Here is a 22,263-nt window from a genome sequence, read left to right on the forward strand (position 1 = left end):
ACTGTTAAGAATCTATCTATCTATAGAAAACTATTCAGCCCATATGTCTCTGCTGATAGAACAGACATGCTTGATCCCACACTTTTGTTAAACCTGCAAGTACCTAAACTGATCTGTAGAATTACCTTACATCATATTTCCAGGAAAATTATATTCCAGATCCCAGCAATTTACTCAATAAAAACATTTCCTCTTTCTTTCATCTAGATCTTTTATCATTAATTTAAAATATTTGCAATTCTGCACTCTCTGCTCTTTTACAATCTTGCTTTTGGAAACATCTCAAGCTCCAGTCCCTTCTTAGCCTTCTTTATTTCAAGGAGAACAGTCCTAACATTTCCTCATTCCTGAAGTCCCCTATCCTGATTATATCCTAGTGAACCCCCTCTGTTCCCTTTCTAAATTCTTTATATCTTCCTAAAGTGTGGTGGCCAGAATTGGACCCAATTCTCCAGCTTGGCCATAACTTAGCTTCCTTATCTTCATTTATAAACTCAACAACCCACAGGCATTTTTCAAGCAGCTAATCACTTGACCTGCCACGTATAAGAGCTTGTTTTTTTGTGACTGTCTCTACACTTTGCAAAATAATGCCACTTGTAGCATGCTGACTTTCCAGTTTAGTTCTCCCTAAGTGCATCACCTCACAGCTCTCTGCCATCTTTCTGCCCATTTTACCATTGTATCATGAAGTTTACAACTATTCATAGATAGCTCTGTCACAAAATAAAAGGCTCATTACAATTATTCCAATTGACTTCGTGTCTGATCTTTGTTGGGATCTTCTAAAAATCGGTGTGAGGCTCATTTATTATGTAAATGTAAATGACCTATTGCTCTTTATGGGTGGTCATTGGGTACACCTAAAGATTTGGCTAAGCAAGCGGAACTTGGACCTTTCGGGTTCCTCGCTGGCAGTGCTCAGCAGAGGCTGATTAATTTTTATACCTAGCCTTGATTCCTTCCAATATAATAGATGCAAAAAAAGGCTAACTCCCTCCAACACATTTTAGACAAATATAGAAATGGTTTAGACTGTCTCAGTACTGAAACCATGAAACAGTTCATCAGTTTCTTGGAACTAATTCAGCCTCTCTCACACCAGACATTAGATGAAATCCCATTGACACAGATGACTTGAAGGGTCCAACACAAATATTTTTGCTCAATTATTCAAACCATGCCAAAGGAAATGACACAATCCTAACATTAATTTTTAAATAAACAAGTGCATTTAGTGATGGGCAGTAGATGCCAGCCTTGTCAGAGCCACCTACATTCTGTGAAAATATTGGAAAAAAATGTTGTTTGTAAAGCAAAAATACTTCCCATTCTTGTGGAATTAGACCAACAAATCTTTGCTTTTGAAACTTTATTTTATCAATTTCTCTCTCTGGTCTCACAGGTTATTCTGTTGATAATTTGTTTCAGTGTGTGGTAAGATGTGGCCTTATTGTTCATTATTCCGAGAAGGGGACTTCCAATTTTAAGCATGCAAGCCCATCGGAATAGCTGACAAATTTTGTTCTGACAAAGAAAAATTTGGAGGGAGAGCAAAAAGAACAAGTTACCCTTTTGTAAAACATTATCAAACAAAAGCTGATACCAAGCCACATATGGAGATATTAAGACAAATAAGTACAAGACTTGTACTTATATAAACATTTTCACAACCTCCATGTTTCAGCTAGTTTTGTGCTTTCATGGTGCTGTACTGCAGGAGGCAAGGGTGCCAATTCCCGTACAGCAAGCTCTAACCATTAGCAATATTATAATGACCAAATAGTGTTTTCTTTAGCAATGTAGATTATGGGGTGAATATTGGGGAAAACACCCCTACCTCCCCTCTCGCTCTTCAAAATGGTACTGTGAAATCTTTGAAGGCCATCTGAGAGAGCAAACATAGGTTCAATTTAATATCTCATCCAGAAGACAACACCTCTAATGATAACATGCAATACCATCCTAAAAGTATCATCCTAGATTCTTCTGCTCAATTCTCTGGAATGGGAGTTGAACTCTTAATCTTTTGACTCAGGCAAGGGCTGAATTAAATCCTTCAGTGCTGCAATCAGTCTATGGTTTACCACATTGCTTAAGCCTGTTATAAATTCCATTGTGATTTTGATAAGCGAATTGGACAAACAGCAGAAAAGAAAAACAATGCTTAGGACTATGGGAGAGAAAGGAATTGAAGTGAAATGAATTTATTGTCACATGTACTGAGACACAGTGAAAAGCTTTGTCTTGTGAACAATACAGGCAGATCACATAGTTAAGTAGCATAGATAAGTAAATAATAGGTAAACAGCGGCAAAAACAAAAACACAGGTACAGGCGAATGTTACGAGTTTGTGAGTCCATTCAGTATTCTAACAACAGTAGGGTAGAAACTGTTGCGAAACTGGCTTGTGTGTGTGTGTGTGTGTGTGTGTGTGTGTGTGCGCGTGTTCAGGCTTCTGTACTTTCTCCCCAATGGTAGAGGTTGTAGAAAAACATTGCCAGGATGGATCTTTGAGAATGCTGGTGGCCTTTCCTTGACTGTGGGCTGGTAGATGAATTCTATAGATGGGAGGTTGGCCTTTGTGATTGTCCGGACCGAGTTCACCACTCTCTGTAACCATCTCCGATCTTGAATGGTACAGTTGCTGTACCAGGTAGTGATACATCCAGACAGAATGCTCTCGATGGCGCACCTATAAAAGTTGGCAAGGGTATACGCCATCATGCCAACTTTCCTCAGCTACCTGAGGAAGAAGGGATGTTGTTGGGCCTTTGTAACCAGTGCTTCCGCATGAAGAGTCCAAGAAAGCTTGCTGTTGATGACCAATCGCAGGAGCTTGATACTCTCCACTCGTTCCACCTCTGTGCTGTTAATGTGTAGGGGGTGCATGATTAACATTCCGCTGAAAATCAATAATGAGTCCCTCGGTTTTGCTGGCATTGAGAGCTAGGTTGTTCTCAGTGCACCATTTTTCCAGATCTTCCATCTCCTGTCTATACTGAAAATGTGTTGCTGGTTAAAGCACAGCAGGTCAGGCAGCATCCAAGGAACAGGAAATTCGACGTTTCGGGCCAGAGCCCTTCATCAGGAATACTATCTCCTGTCTATAGTCTATTTCGTCGCCATCTGACATTCAACCAACTATGGTGGTGTCATCAGCGAACCTGTAAATGGCATTAGTCTAGTATTTGGCGATGCAGTCATGGGTATACAGTGAGTACAGTAGGGGGCTGAGTATGCACCCCTGGGGGGCTCCAGTGTTGCGTGTTAGTGAGGATGAAATATTGTCCCCAGTCTTCACTGATTGTAGCCTGTGGGTCAGGAAATTGAGGATCCAGTTGCAGAGAGTGGGGCTTAGTCCAAGATCACTAAGTTTAGTGATCAGTGATCAGAAGAGTGAGATGAGAGGAGTTGATGTGGCAGAGAGTCTGCACAGATGCAACTGGTCTCCTTGCACGTTGCAACCATCCTAAAAGTGCTACCAACTGAGCCACTGCAAAGTTATAGTCCATAGAGGAGTTTTGAAAGAGCATGTTAGAGGAGAAGAGAAAGATAAAGAGGCAGAGGTGTATAAAAAGGGAATTCCAGATTTTAGGGTTCAGGCAAATGAAAACATGGGTGCCAACAGTGAAGTGGTGGAGATCAGTGAAGTACAGAATTGGAGGAGTGCAGAATGTCAATGGTTTATAGGGCTGGCAAAGATCACAGGGAGAGACTAAATGTAGAGGCTAAGGTCATAGAGAGATGTGAATGCACGGTTAAAGAATTTTAAATATGAGTGAGACATTGATTTATCAAGAGTCAATGTGATCGGGGTACGAAGGTGTGATGCATGTACAGGACCTAGTGAGAGTTAAGATAATTTTGTAGATCTACTACTCACTTCCTGGTAATTGATTACATAAAGACAGACATTGAAGGAGACCTGATACCACAACAGCTTGTCCAGTCAGCTAACAATGCATAGCAAAAGGGAAAACTGAAGGGGAAATAATCAAAATGAAGCACAACAAAAGAAAATTCAAGGAAATTTACGTAGACTAACAGGGTAATGATAGAAATGTTTATTGCGCAGGATGAAAAAAATCATTTTCAAGATAACTATATTGGTATTGCTGGGCTTTGTTTCAGAATCCAAGCTCTATTCTTGCACTGATGGGGGTGGGGGTGGGGGGGGGACAGAGGGGTAAGAAGTGTCAATAGACTCAGAATGCTTATTCTCAGTATGCAAATCAATGGCTATAGTGATAACAAAATCATTACATATTCTGATCACACAAGCTGCTACATCACAAGCAATGTTTGGCTTACAATAATAATAAGACCCAATTGTTTATGCACCTAGAAATTCTCTGCACTATTTGTTCCCAACCTGTTAGCTTTAAAGGTATAAGGAGCATCTTCTTCAGTTAAAAAAAATTTCACATTGTTTGATGGACATCCACATTTTCTTCATTATCCTGCTCACTGTACAGAGCTATTTTATAGAAATTAAGGTTATCTAGTCTTTGTAGAAATTAACAAACAGCTTTGGAAGTGTAATAGCGATGGGACAATTTATATGATGTAAGAAAGGATATGACAACAAACATTTGAATTATTGGCCTTAGTGCAAATGTTAACTTGCAATTAATTTGCAAAAATTAGGAAAAAACACAAATTTGAAAAATAGTATTCATCACATCATATTAAATAATATTTACAAGCTGTGAATAAATATGGAAATGGCCTTCCTTAATTTCTTATTGCGTACTTTCTTAATCCTTTTATCTTCATTTATACATTCAGAGACAAGTACTTACTGAAAATGCGAAATACCGTGAGGCTTTATGACCAATCTCTAAAACATCTAAAAAGATTACCAGAACTGAAATGCTTTCAAAGAATCTCTGTTCATCAGAGAATGGTGACAGAACATAATTGGGCCATTCTGCCCATGATATCCATGTAAGAGTAAGTTCCTTTCCAGTGATATACAGTAATGTACATCTGGCAATCTGTTGGTGGGTATGGGGAAGTGAGGTGGGGTGCAAATGACAATGTGCTTTATACGTGAAACAGAGTGGAGCGATAAAACAGCAGAGAAAATTGACAAGAGAAATAAAAAGGAGGAAAATATGAGAAAAACCATAACAGAGAAACAGGTATATTCATTTGTGGGGGCAGAGGTATGGAGGACCTGATAGAGATCTTTAAAATTATGAAGGGGTTTAAAAGGGGTTACACAAAGAAAAGTGTTTTCCCAAGAGAAAAATCCTTAACTAAAGGCTATAAGTATGGCACAGTCACAAATATATTCAATAAAGAAGTCAGGAGAAAGTTCTTTAGCTGTAAAGGGATAATGTTTTAATGACCAAACACACATTGCCTACAAGGGCAGTACAAGGTCAAAAATCACACTACATCAGGTTACAGTCCAACGGTCTTATTTGAAAACACTAGCTTTCAGAGTGCAGTTCCGTCACCAGGTATTAGTAGGGAGGAAAACCTTAGACACAGAATTTACAAGGAAAAGATCAAAGGGTCATACAAATCATGTGAATGAATTGAACACACATTAGATGGCTCTTAAATCTTTAATCAGTTAGAATGGAGATTCAGGTTTTGATTGATTAATATGCAAATCCCAGAATTTCTTTCAAGTCTCAGCCCTGAGACAACTTAAGGTATTATCAATATAAAGGAGGTGCTACCTCCCATCAGACAATGTATTTTAGGCATGAGGTCTTGTTTGGAGTTTGCCTGTGTAGTTTATAAAATGCCACATTGACTGACTGTCTACAAATTGGGCCCTGTTTGCAGATAAATTCTAATTTGTTCAAGAAGCACACAATTTATAAACTCCTACTTTGCAAATAAAAGACACAGAAGACTCCAAATAAAACCTTATGCCTGTGCATCTAAGAGAGTGTGTATGAGAGAGGATCTGCATGGGTGTGTAATGTGATCATGTGCAAGAGTGTGTCTGTGTGTGTGCTACCTGATGAAGGAGTGCTCTGAAAGTTTGTAATTCCAAATAAACCTGTTGGACTATAATCTGGTGTTGTGTGATTTTTTAACTTTGTCCACTCCAGTCCAACGCTGGCACCTCCACATCAGACATACAGGTTGTAACAAGAAAGATGCTCATGCTGTGAACATGAGTTCCAGAAAATGAGTGGAATAGACATATATCATATGTAGGAAACTCCAACCATCATTACTTTCTACTTTTGTGTGAAATAAACACAGGACACTCAGTTGCATGAAAGAAATGGCCAATTCAATATTGGGAGCTTCTTTACGCTAAGTAATCATTCACATGATCACAATAACAAGCATTATGTCTGAATAAAGTATTATTTAAAATGAACAACCAGCTTTAATCATAAGTTAGAAAAAATGTCAAGAGTTATGGTGACCAGCGTCACATGTTGTAATCACTTTGTGCAAATACTGTTATTTTTGATTACCGGACTATACAGTAAAACAAAGCATGCAATGTTCTACCAATTTCATGCTGCAATAAATGTCATGCACAACATTTAAAAAGCAAAATCCCTGGCTGGTAAAATAATAGTGTTCTAGCATAGCTTCAAGCACCAACATATTTTTAAACCTTTGTACGAAGGCTAAGAGAGCCATACAGCACAGAGGAAGGCAGTCTTTTGTGCTTGTGCTAAACTTTGTAAAAGTTCTCATTCCCAGCTTGTTCTCCATTTTCCCTTTTCAACTATTTATCTGATTCCCTTTTGAAAATTAGTATTGAATCTGCTTTCACCACCTTTTAAGGCAGCACATTGCTTGAGAAATGAGGTAGAACCATAGGATGATTACAGTACTAAAGGATGATGTTTTGCCCTTGCCTCTGAGTCAAAAGATTTAGAGTCCAAACCTCATTCCAGAGACTTGAGCATAAAAATCTGAGACCATCCATTAATGTCCTTTAGGGGAAGGAAATCTGCCATCCTTACCTGGTCTGGCCTACATGTGAGTCCAAGTCATCAGCAATGTGGATTATTCTTAATTGCCCTCTGGATGATTAGTGATGGACAACAAATGCTGGTCTAGCCAGCAAAACCCACATTGCATGAATGAGTATAAAGACCATAAGATACAGGAGCAGGGTTTAGCCATTTGGTCCATCAAATCTACTTCACCAATTGATCACGGCTGATATGTTTCTCAACACCATTCTCATTGCTTATCCCCACAGCTCTCGATCCCCTTACCAATCAAAAACCTATCTCTGTCTTAAATAAACTCAATGGCTTGGCCTCCACTGCCCTCTGTGGCAATGAGTTCTACAGATTCACCATCCTCCAGCTAAAGAAATTTCTCCTCACCTCCAATCTAAAGGGTCATCCCTTCACTTTAGAGCAGTTTCAGGTCCTAGTCTCTCCCACCAGTCCACATCCAGTCTATCCAGGCCTCTCAGTATTCTGTGGGTTTCAATCAGATTCCTCTTCATCCTTCTAAAATCCATTGAGTACAGACCCAGACTGCTGAATCGCTCCTCATAGAAAGAAAGTTCTATAAGCACTGTGATGTTTGCTCTGGGGTGGTGCAGTGGCTCAGTGGTTAGCGCTGCTGCCTCATAGCACCAAGGACCTGGATTCAATTCCCACCTCAAACGACTGTCTGTGTGGAGAGTGCACATTCTCCCTTTGTTTGCACTGGTTTCCTCTGGGTGCTGTGGTTTCCTCCCACAATGCAGATTAGGTGAATTTCCTGTTCCTTGGATGCTGCCTGACCTGCTGTGCTTTAACCAGCAACACATTTTTAGCTGTGATCTGCAGACCTCACTTTTTACATGCTAAATTGCCCATCGTGTTAGGTGCATTAGTCAGGGGTAAATATAGGATAGGGGAACAGGCCTGGGTGGGTTACTCTTCAGAGGGTTGGGGTGGACTTGTTGGGCTGGTGGGCCTGTTTCCACATTGTTGATAATCTAATCTAATCACAACAACTTGCTTCATGAAGAAGTCTCACCAACCCTCTGGTTCTTTACTCAGTCATTTTAAATTTGTGTCCCTCTAGTTACTGACTCTCCTGCCATTGGAAACTGTTTTTCCTTATTTATGCTGTCAAAATCCCTCATAGGGGCGGCACGGTGGCACAGTGGTTAGCACTGCTGTCTCACAGCGCCTGAGACTTGGGTTCAATTCCCGACTCAGGTGACTGACTGTGTGGAGTTTGCACATCCTCCCCGTGTCTGCGTGGGTTTCCTCCGGGTGCTCCGGTTTCCTCCCACAATCCAAAGATGTGCGGGTCAGGTGAATTGGCCATGCTAAATTGCCCGTAGTGTTAGGTTGGGGTAAATGCAGGGGTATGGGTGGGTTGTGCTTCAGCGGGTCGGTGTGGACTTGTTGGGCCGAAGGGCCTGTTTCCACACTGTAAGTAATCTAAGTAATATTCAAAGATTAATATTGAATGTTTCTTATTTAAAATCCAACCCTCAGAATGGCAGCAGTAGAATAGATCAATCAGCTTAGTCAGATGATTTTGGTGTTTATCCCGCACATGCATTTTTGCCCATCTTATTCAGCGTCGACCCTGGTTTCATATTCTTGATTTCCTTTCTTCTAAGCATCTTTGTGGTCTATTCTTGAAATGTTTACATTGCATCTGCTTTATCAATGAGGACCAACTGTCTATGGAAACATATTGTTTCCAATCCTAGTTGTGGGTCTCTTGTACTTAATCATCTGTCTGTGGCCCTTTAATCCTGACCCCTCAACTAAATAGAATCAAACTGTTTCTGCCTACACCATCCAAAATGTTTAAAAATTCTCTCAAATCATAGAAGGAGACCATTCAGCCTATCATTCCTGTACCCGTTCTTTGAAAGAACTGTCCAATTAATTTCATTCCCCTGCTCTTCCCCTCACCTCTACATTAATGTATATGTTTACCTTTAAGCCTTTATCCAATTCCTAATCTATCTGGTTTAATGCAAGCAGACCCAATGTTTAAGTATTTGTTACATTTGTATACTCTTTTGCCAGATAACAATGGAGTAAATCTGTGCTGGACTACCTCTGAAGCTTCAATATTTTCAACAAGTGATGGTGTAGCCTCAATATGCACCCAGTACCACTGCAATTGTCTCGCTCAGATTTTATATCGATTCACCCTTACATCTCAATATTTATCTCCTACACCGCTTGCAATAGCATCTGCAAACGACCTGTAGGGAAATGAATTGATTAGGGATATTTGTTGCTAGTTCAACTTCAGTAACACTTCATTGTCTAATTAATCAGTTGTCAAGTCTGATGGAAAATAATCAGCGTGTATATTGATTCAGCTTTGATTAAACAGACAACCATGCCTTTGTGGTGACATAGAATTGTCCCCGTGTAAAATCTATGCTGCTACAGAAAGCAACGCAATAGTCATCATACACATCAACCTGTGCATGAAAAAGGCATTACTCTTATTAAAAATAAAAGGCTTTTTCATAAAGGATACTTCTTTAATTAAAAAAAAAACTTATGTTTGTTATTATACACGTTTCAGTCATCGCAAAATGCTTTAATACTACTGAAGCTCTTTCTGAAGTGTAGTCACTCTTGTAATTTGGAAGTGTGGCAACTAACTTATGCACAGCAATATCCCACAATCAGAACAGCATAATTATTGGTCAACCATAGTGTTGTTGATACCAGTTTAAAAATCACTAACGGCCACAACACCAGCGGAATGCACCAAAATATCTTATGCCCACTAGAGAGGGTCCAGGAGGCCACACTACAAGTGCCAGTCTGTTATTTGTATTCAACCTTCTGGAGTTGGCCTTAAACCCAAAACCTTCAGTCTCTTCAGTCCAGAGTGCAACCTACAGAGCTACAACTCATATTTGTTAGAATGTGTATGTCATTTTGTTTGAAAATCTTGGTTTCCTTTCAATGTGCTGAGAAACTAACTGCATTACTTACATAGTTACACATCACCTGTGGCTCAGTGACTAACGTTCTGGCCTCTGAACAGAAATGTTCAAAATGCTAATCTTCCTCCAAAGCTTAAACACAAAAATCAAGCCAGACAATATAGTACATTACTGAGGGACTACTATGTTGTCAGAGGGTACTGTATTTCAGATGAGATGTTATGAGGTCCTTTCTGCCTGCCTGAATGGATATAAAAGATCTTTTGGCACTATGTCAATGAAAAGCAGTGAGTTTAAACCAGCATCCTGGCTACATATCACAAGTAATGTACACTTGCACCGTTGCCAAGTGCATATTGCCTGTCACTGTTGTGACAGTGACCAAGTTTCAAAAGTGCTTCATGGTTGTGACCTAATTTAAAATGTTCAAGCTTGTGAAAGGTGCTATATAAATGCTATTCATTCCTTTCCCTCCCCCATTTGTTTCAGTTAATTTGTACATTATTGTGCCTCAGTTATCAAGTAAACCAATTATTCTGGTGTAACCAAGCTCATTCACATTCACAACATCCAATCTCTCAGCTGCCACCTGTTTTCTCAACCTGATAGGTCCCTCAACACGAAATGAACACAATTTTATTAATGTTACTTTAAGTGTTATTGCCGGTCAAAGTAATAAACCACTTGCCAGCTTACTGTTGCTGCTCAAGGGACTAAGGGTGTATACTAAATCCTTTTACTGCTTCAACAATCAATTTCATATCGATTAAAGAAAATCACATTTGTATAGAAGAGGCTATATCATCTCTTTACTCTTTAATAAATATAGAAACTTGCATAAATAAGCTGTTCCAGAGATAATCAAGTTATATAATGGTAGAGTACAACATTAGTTTACACTGCATCAGAAGAAAATCCTTTATTTATACAACACTTTTCACAACCTCTGTTTTTGGGACATGCTGGGATGTAAATTTCCTGTCTTAGTGCAGGAAATTCAGCAACTAAATTGGACACATTAAGATCCCACAAAGAGTTATGTAATAGTGACTTGGATAATCTGTTTTAATGTTGCTGAAGGTTAAGTATAGGCCAAGGACATCAGGCAGAATGCTCGTTCTTCTTCAAAATTGGGACATGGGATCTGAGAGGACAGAAGGGTGTCAAAGAATTTTGGTGAATCACTTCAAAGAGAGAGATACAATGCAAACTGAACCATCTCCTGTGGCTTCCACCCCAAGACTGGAGACATTATGTGTGGGCAGTCTATGTTTATGTTCTCTCCTGTCAGGAACACATAAGAGAAAAGATGGTAATAAGATCAGCTGCACCTCTGATGCTAGATTGGTTTTTTTGATACTGGTGTGGCGCTCAAGTGTATTGGGCTAGTGTCTGCTGTGAAAGTTACAGATGAGAACAACGACTAGATACCCCTGCACTTAGAGATAAAAAGGAGAAGAACAGAAGGTCTCTGTGTCTCTCTGATTGCTAGAATAAGCCACCAGTCAAAAGCTACAGTCAAACAGGAAATCATGCAACTTCTTTCAGCTAATTTGTTAAACTCAGAGTCACCCAATCAACTCCTCAGCTGCTGGAGTCTATGTCACCAGAATCACCAAACATAATGGCTGCAATATTTCACCCACCACTTTATACAGATAAACCAAAAATTGATGTATACATCATTTGTAAATGACATCCTTTACTCAGCTCAATTCTGTATATTTCCATGTTACACTCAGTTTTTCCTCAACTTTTAGTAACCAGTTCTTCAAACTAAGAAAACCTGGTTAAATTGGCTCACTAAAAACATAAATTCAAAGGAACTAGGAAAGGTATCCACAAAGGAAGTTCACTTTGTTGCAAACCAACAGAGGAGGAGTTGATTAATGAAGGGGAACCAGTTCCTCTCTTTTCACCCAGGATCGTAATCGATTTAGGACCCACATCCAAGGACCAGTTGTAATAAATTAGACCTCAACTTCCACAGTACAGCACTTCCTGAGCACTACAATGTGAGGTCAGCATAGAGTAAATTCTCAAGTCTTTGTAATAGGATTGAACTGAAGAAACTACTGAATCAGAGGGAGGTACTACTCCTTCAACTGTACTTTTCAGATAAAATATCGAGTAGATACCTCACGCTCTGTTGTTAAATGGTAAAATATTTTGCCACAGGTAATGTTCATATTAGTAGGGGTGAAATAGAATTATAAATGCATTTAGACCAATTGTTTCCATAACTGCTCCGACCAATAAAGGAGAGCATACCAAATGCCTTCTTCACTATCATATCTACCTGCAACTCTACTTTCAAGGAGCTATGAACCAGTACTCCAAGGTCTCTTTGTTCAGCAACACTCCCCAGGACCTTACCATTAAGTGTTTAACTCCCGCTGAGATTTGCTTTTCCTAAATACAGCACCTCACATTTATCTAAATTAAACTCCATCTACCACTCCTCGGCCCATTGGCCCATCTGGTCAAGATCCTGTTGTAATCTGAGGCAACCTTCTTCGCTGTCCACCACACCTCCAATTTTGGTGTCATCTGAAAACTTACTAACTATACCTATGTTCACATCCAAATCATTAATATAAATGACAAAAAGCAGTGCACCCAGCACCAATCCTTGTGGCACTCCACTGGCCACAAGCCTCTATTCTGAAAAGCAACCTTCCAACCCCACCCTCTGTGTTCTGTATCCAGATGGCTAGTTCCCCCTGTATTCCCTGAGATCTAACCTTGTTAACCAGTCCCCCATGGGTAACCTTGTCGAACGCCTTATTGAGGTCCATATAGATCATGTCTACTGCATTGCCCTCATCAATCCTCTTTGTTGCTTCTTCAAAAACTCAATCAAGTTCGTGAGACATGGTTGCCCACACACAAAGCCATGCTGACTATCCCTAATCAGTCCTTGCTTTTAGAAATATAGAGGAACCTCGGTTATCCAAATGAGATGGGCGGGCGCTATTTCGTTCCGATAATTGTTTCATCCATTTAATGCCTCTCCTCTGGGACTTGGAGTTTTTTGGTTTCCTTTTTCCTCGCTCTGCCTTCCTTGGTCCTTCTCTCTGTCTCAGGGTTTGTTTCTGAGCAGACACACACTTGTGTGTAAGGGACCATCAGTGGGACCAATGGAATTGACGCAGCCAGCACTTGCTAAGTTCCCTCCCTGTTCAGGAGACTAGGCAGCAGCATACTGCACGTGGGTCCCTGTCCCCCCTGTCCTCCCCTCAACCCCATCCAACACCCCCCATCTGCCGCCACTCCCGCCTCACATGCACCCCCAGCCTCCATGCGACCCCCAACCCTGTCCACCCCGCCCCTTGTCCGATCTTACCCTGCCCCATCCCCAGTCCTCCCCCACACCCACCTCATCCACCCACCCCCGTTAGCGCCCAACCCTGTCCACACCCGCACACCCGTCTGCCCCCCACCCACCATCTGTATTCCCATCTGCACCACCTCCCCCATCCGCGCCCCCAACCCCGCCTCCGTCTGCCCCATCCTGCCCTGTCTGTCCTGCCGCCCTCCCCTGGGGCAGCCACACTAGGCACCAACAGTAAGACTGCTGCTACCTTTGGGGGGGTGAAACACACACACACACACACACACACACACACACACACACACACACACATACACACACACACACACACACACATAATGTTTTACTGCACATCCCACCTTTGCCCTGTACAGGACAATGTTAGAGAGATTATCTGAGGAAGGGGGGGTTCAGGGTACACGCCTGCGTAGAACTCCAGGGAAAGTGTGGGGGTGGAGAGAGAGAGAGAGAGAGAAAGAGAGAGAGAGAGAAAGAGAAAGAGAGAGAAAGAAAAAGAGAGAGAGAGAGAGAGAGAGAGGGCAGGTGGTCAGTCATTTGGAGATGGTGCCTGGGCTCCCATCGATGTCCAGGACTGTTCTCGGCAGCACAGCAGTAAGCCAAGTTAATTTTTAATCATTGTAAACAAGAGGCGTGATCACTGTTGGAAACACCGCTTTGATGTAATGTTTCTATCGGGACCTCGAGGTCTCCTTCGGATAATTGATATTTGGATAATCAAGGTTCCTCTGTACATGCAAATCCTGTCCCTCAGGAGTCCCTCCAATAACTTGCCAACCACAGATGTCAAGTTCACTAGTCTGTAGGTCCCTGGCTTTTTCTTACCACCTTTCTTAAATTGTGGCACCACATTAGCCAACCTCCAGTACTCTGGCGCCTCACCTGTGACTATCAATGATTCAAATATCTCAGCAAGGGATCCAGCAATTACTTCCCTAGCTTCCCACAGAATTCTAGGGTACACCTAAAGACATAGAAATGTACAGCATGGAAACAGACCCTTTGGTCTAACTTGTCCATGCCGCCCAGATATCCTAACCCAGTCTCGTCCCACCTGCCAGCACTCAGCCCATATCCCTCCAAACCCTTCCTATGCAGATACGTTTTAAATGTTGCAATCATATGAGCCTCCACCACTTCCTCTCGCAAATCATTTCATACACATACCACCCTCTGTGTGAACAAGTTGCCCCTTAGATCTATTTTATTTCTTTCCCCATTCACCCTAAACCTATGCCCTCTAGTTCTGGACACCCCCACTCCAGGGAAAAGACCTTGCCTATTTATCCTGTTCCAGAATTGCATGCAATATTCCAAAAGTGGCTTAACCAATGTCCTGTACAGTTCAGATTTTATAAATACATGAAGGAGAAAAGGAGGGAAGAGGGCCCCTCAAAGACTAGCAAGATAGCCTATGTGTGGAGCCGCAGGATTTGGGAGCGATACTAAATGAGTATTTTGCATCAGTGTTTACTGTGGAGAAGGACATAGAAGATATACAGTATGGAGAAATAGATGGTGGCACTTTGAAAAATGCCCATATTATAGAAGAGGAGGTGCTGGATGTCTTGAAATGCATAAAAGTAGATAAATCACCAGGACCTGATTTGGATGCGAGCATAAGAGGTACAGTTAGTAAGTTTGCAGATGACACCAAAATTGGAGGTGTAGTGGACAGCGAAGAAGGTTATCTCAGATTATAACAGGATCTTGACCAGATGGGCCATGGGCTGAGAAGTGGCAGATGGAGTTTAATTCAGATAAACATGAGGTGCTGCATTCTGATAAAGCAAATCTCATCAGGACTTATACACTTAATGGTCAGATTCTAAGGAGTGTTGCTGAACAAAGAAACCTTGGAGTGCAGGTTCATAGCACCTTGAAAGTAGTGTTGCAGATAGATAGGATAGTGAAGAAGATGTTTGGGATGCTTTCCTTTATTGGTCAGAGAATTGAGTACAGGAGTTGGGAGGTCATGTTGCGGCTGTTGAAGACCTTGGTTAGGTCACTATTGGAATATTGCTTGCAATTCTGGTCTCCTTCCTATTGGAAGGATGTCGTGAAATTTGAAAGGGTTCAGAAAAGATTTACAAGGATGTTGCCAAGGTTGGAGGATTTGAGCTATAGGGAGAGGTTGAATAGGCTTGGGTTGTTTTCCCTGAAGCATCAGAGGCTGAGAGGGGACCTTATACAGGTGGTGCATGTATGGAATGAGCTGCCATAGAAAGTGGTGGAGGCTGGTACAATTACGGCATTTAAAAGGCATCTAGATGGTTTAATGAATAGGAAGGATTTAGAGGGATATGGGCCAAATGCTGGCAAATGGGACTAGATTAGTTTAGGATATCTGGTCAGCATGGACAAGTTGGACTGAAGGGTCTGGTTCCTTGCTGTATACATCTCTGTTAATCTATGACTTTATGACTAAATAATTATTAATGCCACAGTAAGATCAAATGTTTTGCAGTACTGAGTAATCTGCAAGCATGCACATAGTTTGGCTGTAGTGAAAAAAGTATTTTTAGACTTGCTGGCGGCTTGCATGTGAATATGAAGCCATCATAATAAATCCATAGTAGGTTGCATGGTATTGTGTTGGCTTTCTATGGAGTTTTAAATAAAAAAGGTAGCGCATAAACGATAAGGTGCAGGAAATGATATTTTCGTGCTTCTACGACACCCACTGCCTTGCCAACTGAAGCCTCAAAAATACACCCCAAGTTGTTTCCAGATAAAAGCTGTACTTACGAACACAGATCTCCAAGCTTTCGTAAAATCCTGGACAACACTGAGAACGACGGCGATACATTGTTTTCTCACCACGCCGATAGGCTGCACGATAACTTATTCTGGAAGACAAATCCCAGAACATCGGTTTATATTATAACAGGCCGTGAGTTGCTAAAACAATCAAATGAGCTTTAACTGACATGAAAATATGTTCAGTTAGCCTTTGGAGTTTTGGATTCCCAGTACCCTTTGTACCAAGACAATGATCTGTCTGTTTTGATCACATTTAAGTCACCATCCAGTTTAGAGAGCCTACCCACTGAAGAATACATCTGCTACTAAATAATTGCATTTCTTTCAGAAATTGGGCCATGCAAATGTTGGGATGCAAATGTTTTCAGAGACCAGACCCACTACCAAAAGCTCAATCCAATATCTAAATTGATCTTTACTTTCTTTTACTTCAGTGAAGAATCAAATGTGAGAATATCAAGACAGGATACTTAATTTAATTTCCACAAAGAGATTATCTTGAGGTTCTGAGAACATCTTACCTATGCCTTGTGCATTTGAACCAGTTCAGGATATCAGCGCAGCTGGTATAGTATATCTGATCATATGGATGAGCGTAGGATTCCTGTACAGTTACCGAATAGCTTGGAAGGAAAACAGTGAGAAATTTGTAATATAATAGTGAATTCGAATTTATTGACACAATGTTTTGAAGTTCAAAGTCTCCAAAAGGGCTTGTTAAACTTTAAAATATCTTTTCCAATAAATACTTTAACACAAACCTAATACAAGGGGAGGTGATGGTGTAGTGGTAATATTGCTGAACTAGCAATCCAGAGGTCCTGGTTAACATTCTAGGAACTTGGGCTCAAATCCTACCATAATGGAATTTGAATTTAAATCTTTAAAATATGGAACTTTAAAAAAAATCTAGCCTAAAGGTTGCTTTCAATTGTTGGCAATTAAGGATTGGCAATAAATGCTGGCCGCGCCACTGGTGCCCATACCCCATGAATGATAGAGAAAACAATATTGTTGAGGAATAAATGCTACCATTTGGGATTTCCTCCTTTCTACATGTTTCTGTTTACTGTTCAGAACAATGGTATTCAATTTCACTCTTGATAAATTGACGACCGAGCAGGTAGATACACTTTCATCCCTAGAACAAGGGCAGCAGATACATGGGAACAACCACAAGTTCCCCTTCAATTCACGCTGAATCCTGACTTGGAACTATATTGCCATTCCTTCATTAAAAACCTGGAACACTCTTCATAGCAGTACTGAGCATAGCTACATCAGGCAAATTATAGTGAACTAAAAAATACAGTTCACCATAAAATTATCTCAAAGACAATTAGTGATGGCTTTGTCAGTAATACACTCATCCTTAGCAATGCTTTTGGGATTGAGAGAGGTGCAGGGTTATGCCTAAGGGGTTCAGTTAGCTGGACAGCTGGTTTGTGATATGGAGGGATGCCAATAGCACGACTTCAGTTTATGTCCATGATTAACTTTTATAAAAATATCATGAATAGAATGTAAGTTTCACTGGCAAGACCAAACCAGAGAGTTTCGGCAACATGCCTCATGCAGGGGAGTTCAGTACAATAGACTGCTTTAGTGATAAGTACCATAGAAAGAAATAGATCCACACTTTGTATCAATCTTATTTACATAATTTCACATTTTGATACTGTTAGCGCCAAGTAAATTAATCTTCCTATTATACTGTGATAAACTCAGAACATTAAATGCAATTGACAGCTCATTTTGCTAATGTTATGTGACAGCATGTATCCATTGACAGGTGTACATGGTACTACATTCAATAGCTTCTGCCACAGAGGGAGCTTGAAACATGAGTTTCCAATGCATTTTAAAATAGGATGTTAAAACCTACTTAACGTTTTAAACATGCATAGAAATCTAAGTTCCCATTCATGCAGAAAACAACTTTATATAAACTGACACATTTCTTGAGCTTCTAAATGAAATAAACATGATCAGAAAATCAAAGACTTGGTCAATTGTAACCAGTTCAGGCAGATGTGATGTTGCCTTACCTCTCCCAGTGACTGCATACATTAGGGTCCTCGAGGTTTAGTGATGCCACGTTGTACCAGAAACCATACAAAAGGGTGATCATGAAGAACAAATGGAAACGGGAACAAGAAATCATCCTCTCAGAAGTCAGGACCTGTTTTGAAGAAAATGTTTCATTTACATATTGCATAACACAAGCATCTCAAGAATCTAAACAATTTAAAAAACGATGCTACAAGACAGCACATACAGAATGGCCAGTGTTAAATATCACCTAGCCATCTAAGATACATTGATGCTATAACTGACAGCAGTGTACAATAGGTCACAACTTAGATGAGGAGCTGGATAGATTGGCTCCCACCTTCCTGGAATTGGGCCTCCTACTGAAGGTACTGTTCAGCTTGAGTTACACTGTTACTCGTTAGTTCAGTACATCAATGAAAACTGGGCAAAGGCAAAAGGAATCAGGAACCAAGGTGAATTTTCGAGAGAGAGTTTCTCTCTTCAACCACAAATTCAGGGGTTGAGGAAATAACAGAGGAACAAATTGGAAGGAAATCAAATGGATTTGAATCAAATCCGATACAAAAACAGAAACAACAAAAAAGGAAAAAATGGATGAAGAGAGAAGTAGACAGAAAACAAAAATACATAAATTTTGGGATCTTTGTAACACTGTCACTTCAATTCTTTAAACAATAAGATGCAACAGATTAAATTGTTCTGTTTGTGGAAAAGTGAGATTGATTGGCTTTCCATTAACTATTATCTCCTCATTAAGTAGGTACGTGGGTTATTAAGGTCCAATCCAAACCTTTCGCAATCAGCTTCATGAGTTAATGTGCAAAGCCAGCAAGTTCTTAAAAATAATAGGGAAGCCTAGGATGAGATACCATTCATGAAAAGCAATCAGTGGAACGGAATAAATCAACGAGCAAGTTCCAAGGAGTCATAACATGTGGTGTAGCTCTTCACCTACTAACGAAACTATTGGGCAGTATCTTATTTGTGGAATGCAAGCTATGGCAAGACATATGCAGAATTGGACAACAAATGCAGAGAGGCCTATCTGGACATCGAGAGCATCTCGTCCGTCATTTGTGCTTTGGTGAAGTGAGTTTCTCTCTAGGCAGCAGTGAGTCAACAATTAAAGGGGACTATTGCTTGTTAAATGCCATGTTGACAGCCCAACTCATCTCATTAACAGTCAGCTTTTTATCTTACCAAATGGTCTGAACAAACTAGACGTTGAGGAAACCCAACATGGAAACTAGAGCGTGGACCAGGTGAATTCAGCTCACCACTCACTCTGAACCAGTTCAGGCACCTACATCTCAGGACACATTCAATAACACTGGCCACATGCATCTCACGTCCACGAACATTGTCATCTGAGCTGTGCCAGCCTCCGAGAACTCCGATATACAAATCACTTCTGCACTTCAGTGCTGCACTTTGAGCTGCACCAACAACTGTCATTGTCACGCTGCAGACAGGACACTGAGCATTCAAGGACACACATCACCCCGTTCATGGATGGACTAGGCTCCATCCAGGGCCCTTTGCTTGCTCTCTTAAGGCTCAGTAACTCTGAATTACCTGGATGTTCATTCTTGCATTGGCTTGCTTTGCCTTGCCTTTTTGTGCTTTTCCCCTCAGCCAGAGATACCAGGCTCCTCGTACTTCTGTTTCATCTTGCCATTTAGCACAGACAAAGAGGAAGGAAGCTTGTTACAGTTGTCAGCAGGCCTCAGTCAAGTAAAGGGAGGACAGCCTCTACTCAGGGGGTTCTGGCACAGTAAGTCAAGAGCAGCCTGGGTTAACCATTCCGAGGTCTGCTCAGGCCACGAAGAGGCAAAATTCTCACCATGTAAGGGGTGAGTGGTGGGATGTCAGGGCCCCCCATCAAACGTCTTGACTCTTTCTGCCCTATTACGGGCTGTTTTTGTCCTAAGGTGAGAAAGGGGGCAGGTATTAAGGGATGAAAATGGGTGACACAGTATCACAGTTGGTGCAAGTAGGGAGGTGTCCCAAGTGAGTGGGTAGGCAGCACAGGAGGCATGGAAGCTTACTGTTGTCAGAGGCTGACCATGTTGACAGCGAGTGAGGGAAGACATTGCAGGCATCAGTGCGAAATGGTAGAGTGTGAGCCTTGGTGGGAGATGGCTACAGTAACAGATTGTGGATGGTTTCAGAGAGAGGATGGCAGCTGGCAAAGTAGAGAAGGTCATTGACCTTGCACCTACAATACCAGGCATTTCTGCGAATAGCTGAGAATGTTTTAACCCAGTGGTATCCTCAGACCAGGTTAGCATGGTCTGGGTCATGGTGTCCATCACTGGGAAGACAAGGTCCTGTGTTTGCACCATCCCATCCAGCAAGGCCTCAGGGACCCTGTCCACAAAGCAGGGCACTGATTTCCTCCTCTCTGTCATGTCTGGGACAAATGTCAGGAATCAGGCAGGCCAACTCCAGACTGACAGTGCGGGTGGGAGTGCACAAGCACTTTGAAAGTTGCGTTAGGTACAAGGGATACAAGTCTTTCGGCAGAAATCCTCTGAGCGGCAAGCTGTTCCTGGAATGATGTATGGTAAGATGGAGTGGAAATCTGACATGAGTGGTGCCAGTGGAATAGGATCAGGAAGTAATGCTACAAGTTTAGTAAGAAAAGACAAATGAACTTGCTGAACCGCGTGGCGAAAAACCATAAGATTCAGCCGACTGTTACAGTTCCAGCAAGATCCAGCTCATTCGATCCAAACTTTGCCTCAAGTGTTTCCATCTAACCACAGATACAACACCTGTCTCTGTCAAAGGTCAGTCATGCAAAAAGGGAGAATTGAGAGTGGGAGGCAGAAATTCGTTGTGCTGGGTTCTTGCCTCCATCTCCAGGAAGCCAGCTGAAGGTACAAATGGTTTATGCATCTGAAGAAAGCCAGTGGCACAGCCTGATCTCCTGCCAAAAGCTCACTCCTTGGCAAGAAAATGATAGCAACCTCTGCCAAAGTAGCCTCAGCATGGCAGCATCATTGATGTGACCCTAGTGGCAATTTATCAATATAAATGAGGTCTCTGCCAATTTCAGAAAGTCATCCAGAGTACATGGTTGGCAGATTTCAACCAACCTTCTTCCTCCTTTGAAGCAACATCTTCCTTTACAAAATTAATGACAGGAACCCCTGCCTTCAAAAAGCATATTTTTATATGTTACCATTTTCATTTCACAATTTTTCTTCAGTGTCCTTAGTCAACCTTAAATATACAAGTTTTTGGAATTACAAAACCAATACTTGGAATAAAAAAAACACCAGATTTTGTTATTGATTTTAATTTGAAAAAAAAACCTGTAAAAGCCACTCTTTTTACCTCTTTGAAAATGTGATGTTTTCCAGAACTCTGACAGGGTTGCTTCCTGGATATAATAATCCTTTTGTTAGTTTCTTTATAAAACTGAAGTTCCATTTGATCAATGGATAGTCACTTGTAAGTAGAATTAAAGAAGATCTTCATGACTTATACAATAAATAGCATTGTTTTATAAAAATACTTCTTTTTATAGATATAGTCTAAGGAGATAGTGAGGGCTGTAGATACTGGAGAAGTCAATGTTGATAAAGTGTAGCACTGGAAAAAGCACAGCAGATCAGGCAGCATCTGAGGAGCAAGAGAGTCAATGTTTTGGGCATAACCCTTCATCATGTCCACACTTTCCAGTGCCACACTTTATTGGCTATAGATATAGCTTACATCAAGTCGTGTTTACTGCCTTATCTTACAGGTGATGATAATTGTGCAATTGCCAATATTTTCCCTTTCTGAGATTAATTGTTGGGTACAGGCTTGTTAGGTATTGTATAATAGGCTGATCCCATTATATTGGGTGCATATCAGCTTGTTAAGGACTAACCAGTGAGTTTCTCAGCCTTCCTCAGGCCTCAATAGTGGCACTTCAGTCCACCACAAGCTACAACCCAATGAGTACTGAACTGTTTTGTGCCCTAATGACAGTCAACCGAGACCTATTCATCAGGGGATCCAATGACAGGGAGGTAGGTATATGCCTTTTGCTTCTTGCCACACAGGGGTCTTGAAGAAAGGGGCATCAGGGTGCAGATTGGAGCAAATGGTGCCCCCCTCCCCATAACCAAACTGGCAAGTCACCCTTGTTTCCCAGTCAGGGTAACTTTCTCACTTGTCAGGAAGATGCATCATCAAGAGGTGGCAGGTTGAGGCCCTTTATTT

General features: G+C 41.1%; 1 protein-coding gene across 1 annotated transcript in view; it reads right to left on the reverse strand.

Annotated features, from left to right (window-relative positions):
* megf10 (multiple EGF-like-domains 10) overlaps window positions 1–19,500 on the reverse strand; it is a 140,720-nt gene extending 121,220 nt beyond the window's left edge. The window contains exons 1-3 of the mRNA XM_060841790.1: window positions 19,330–19,500; window positions 18,039–18,172; window positions 15,976–16,076 (exon numbers count right to left, since the gene is read on the reverse strand). Of these exons, the coding sequence (XP_060697773.1) occupies window positions 15,976–16,076; window positions 18,039–18,172; window positions 19,330–19,500 (406 nt within the window). The remainder of the gene's footprint in view (window positions 1–15,975; window positions 16,077–18,038; window positions 18,173–19,329) is intronic.
* Window positions 19,501–22,263: the final 2,763 nt, after the last annotated feature.

The sequence above is a fragment of the Hemiscyllium ocellatum genome, chromosome 2 (assembly GCF_020745735.1).
Source record: "Hemiscyllium ocellatum isolate sHemOce1 chromosome 2, sHemOce1.pat.X.cur, whole genome shotgun sequence".
Taxonomy (NCBI): domain Eukaryota; kingdom Metazoa; phylum Chordata; class Chondrichthyes; order Orectolobiformes; family Hemiscylliidae; genus Hemiscyllium; species Hemiscyllium ocellatum.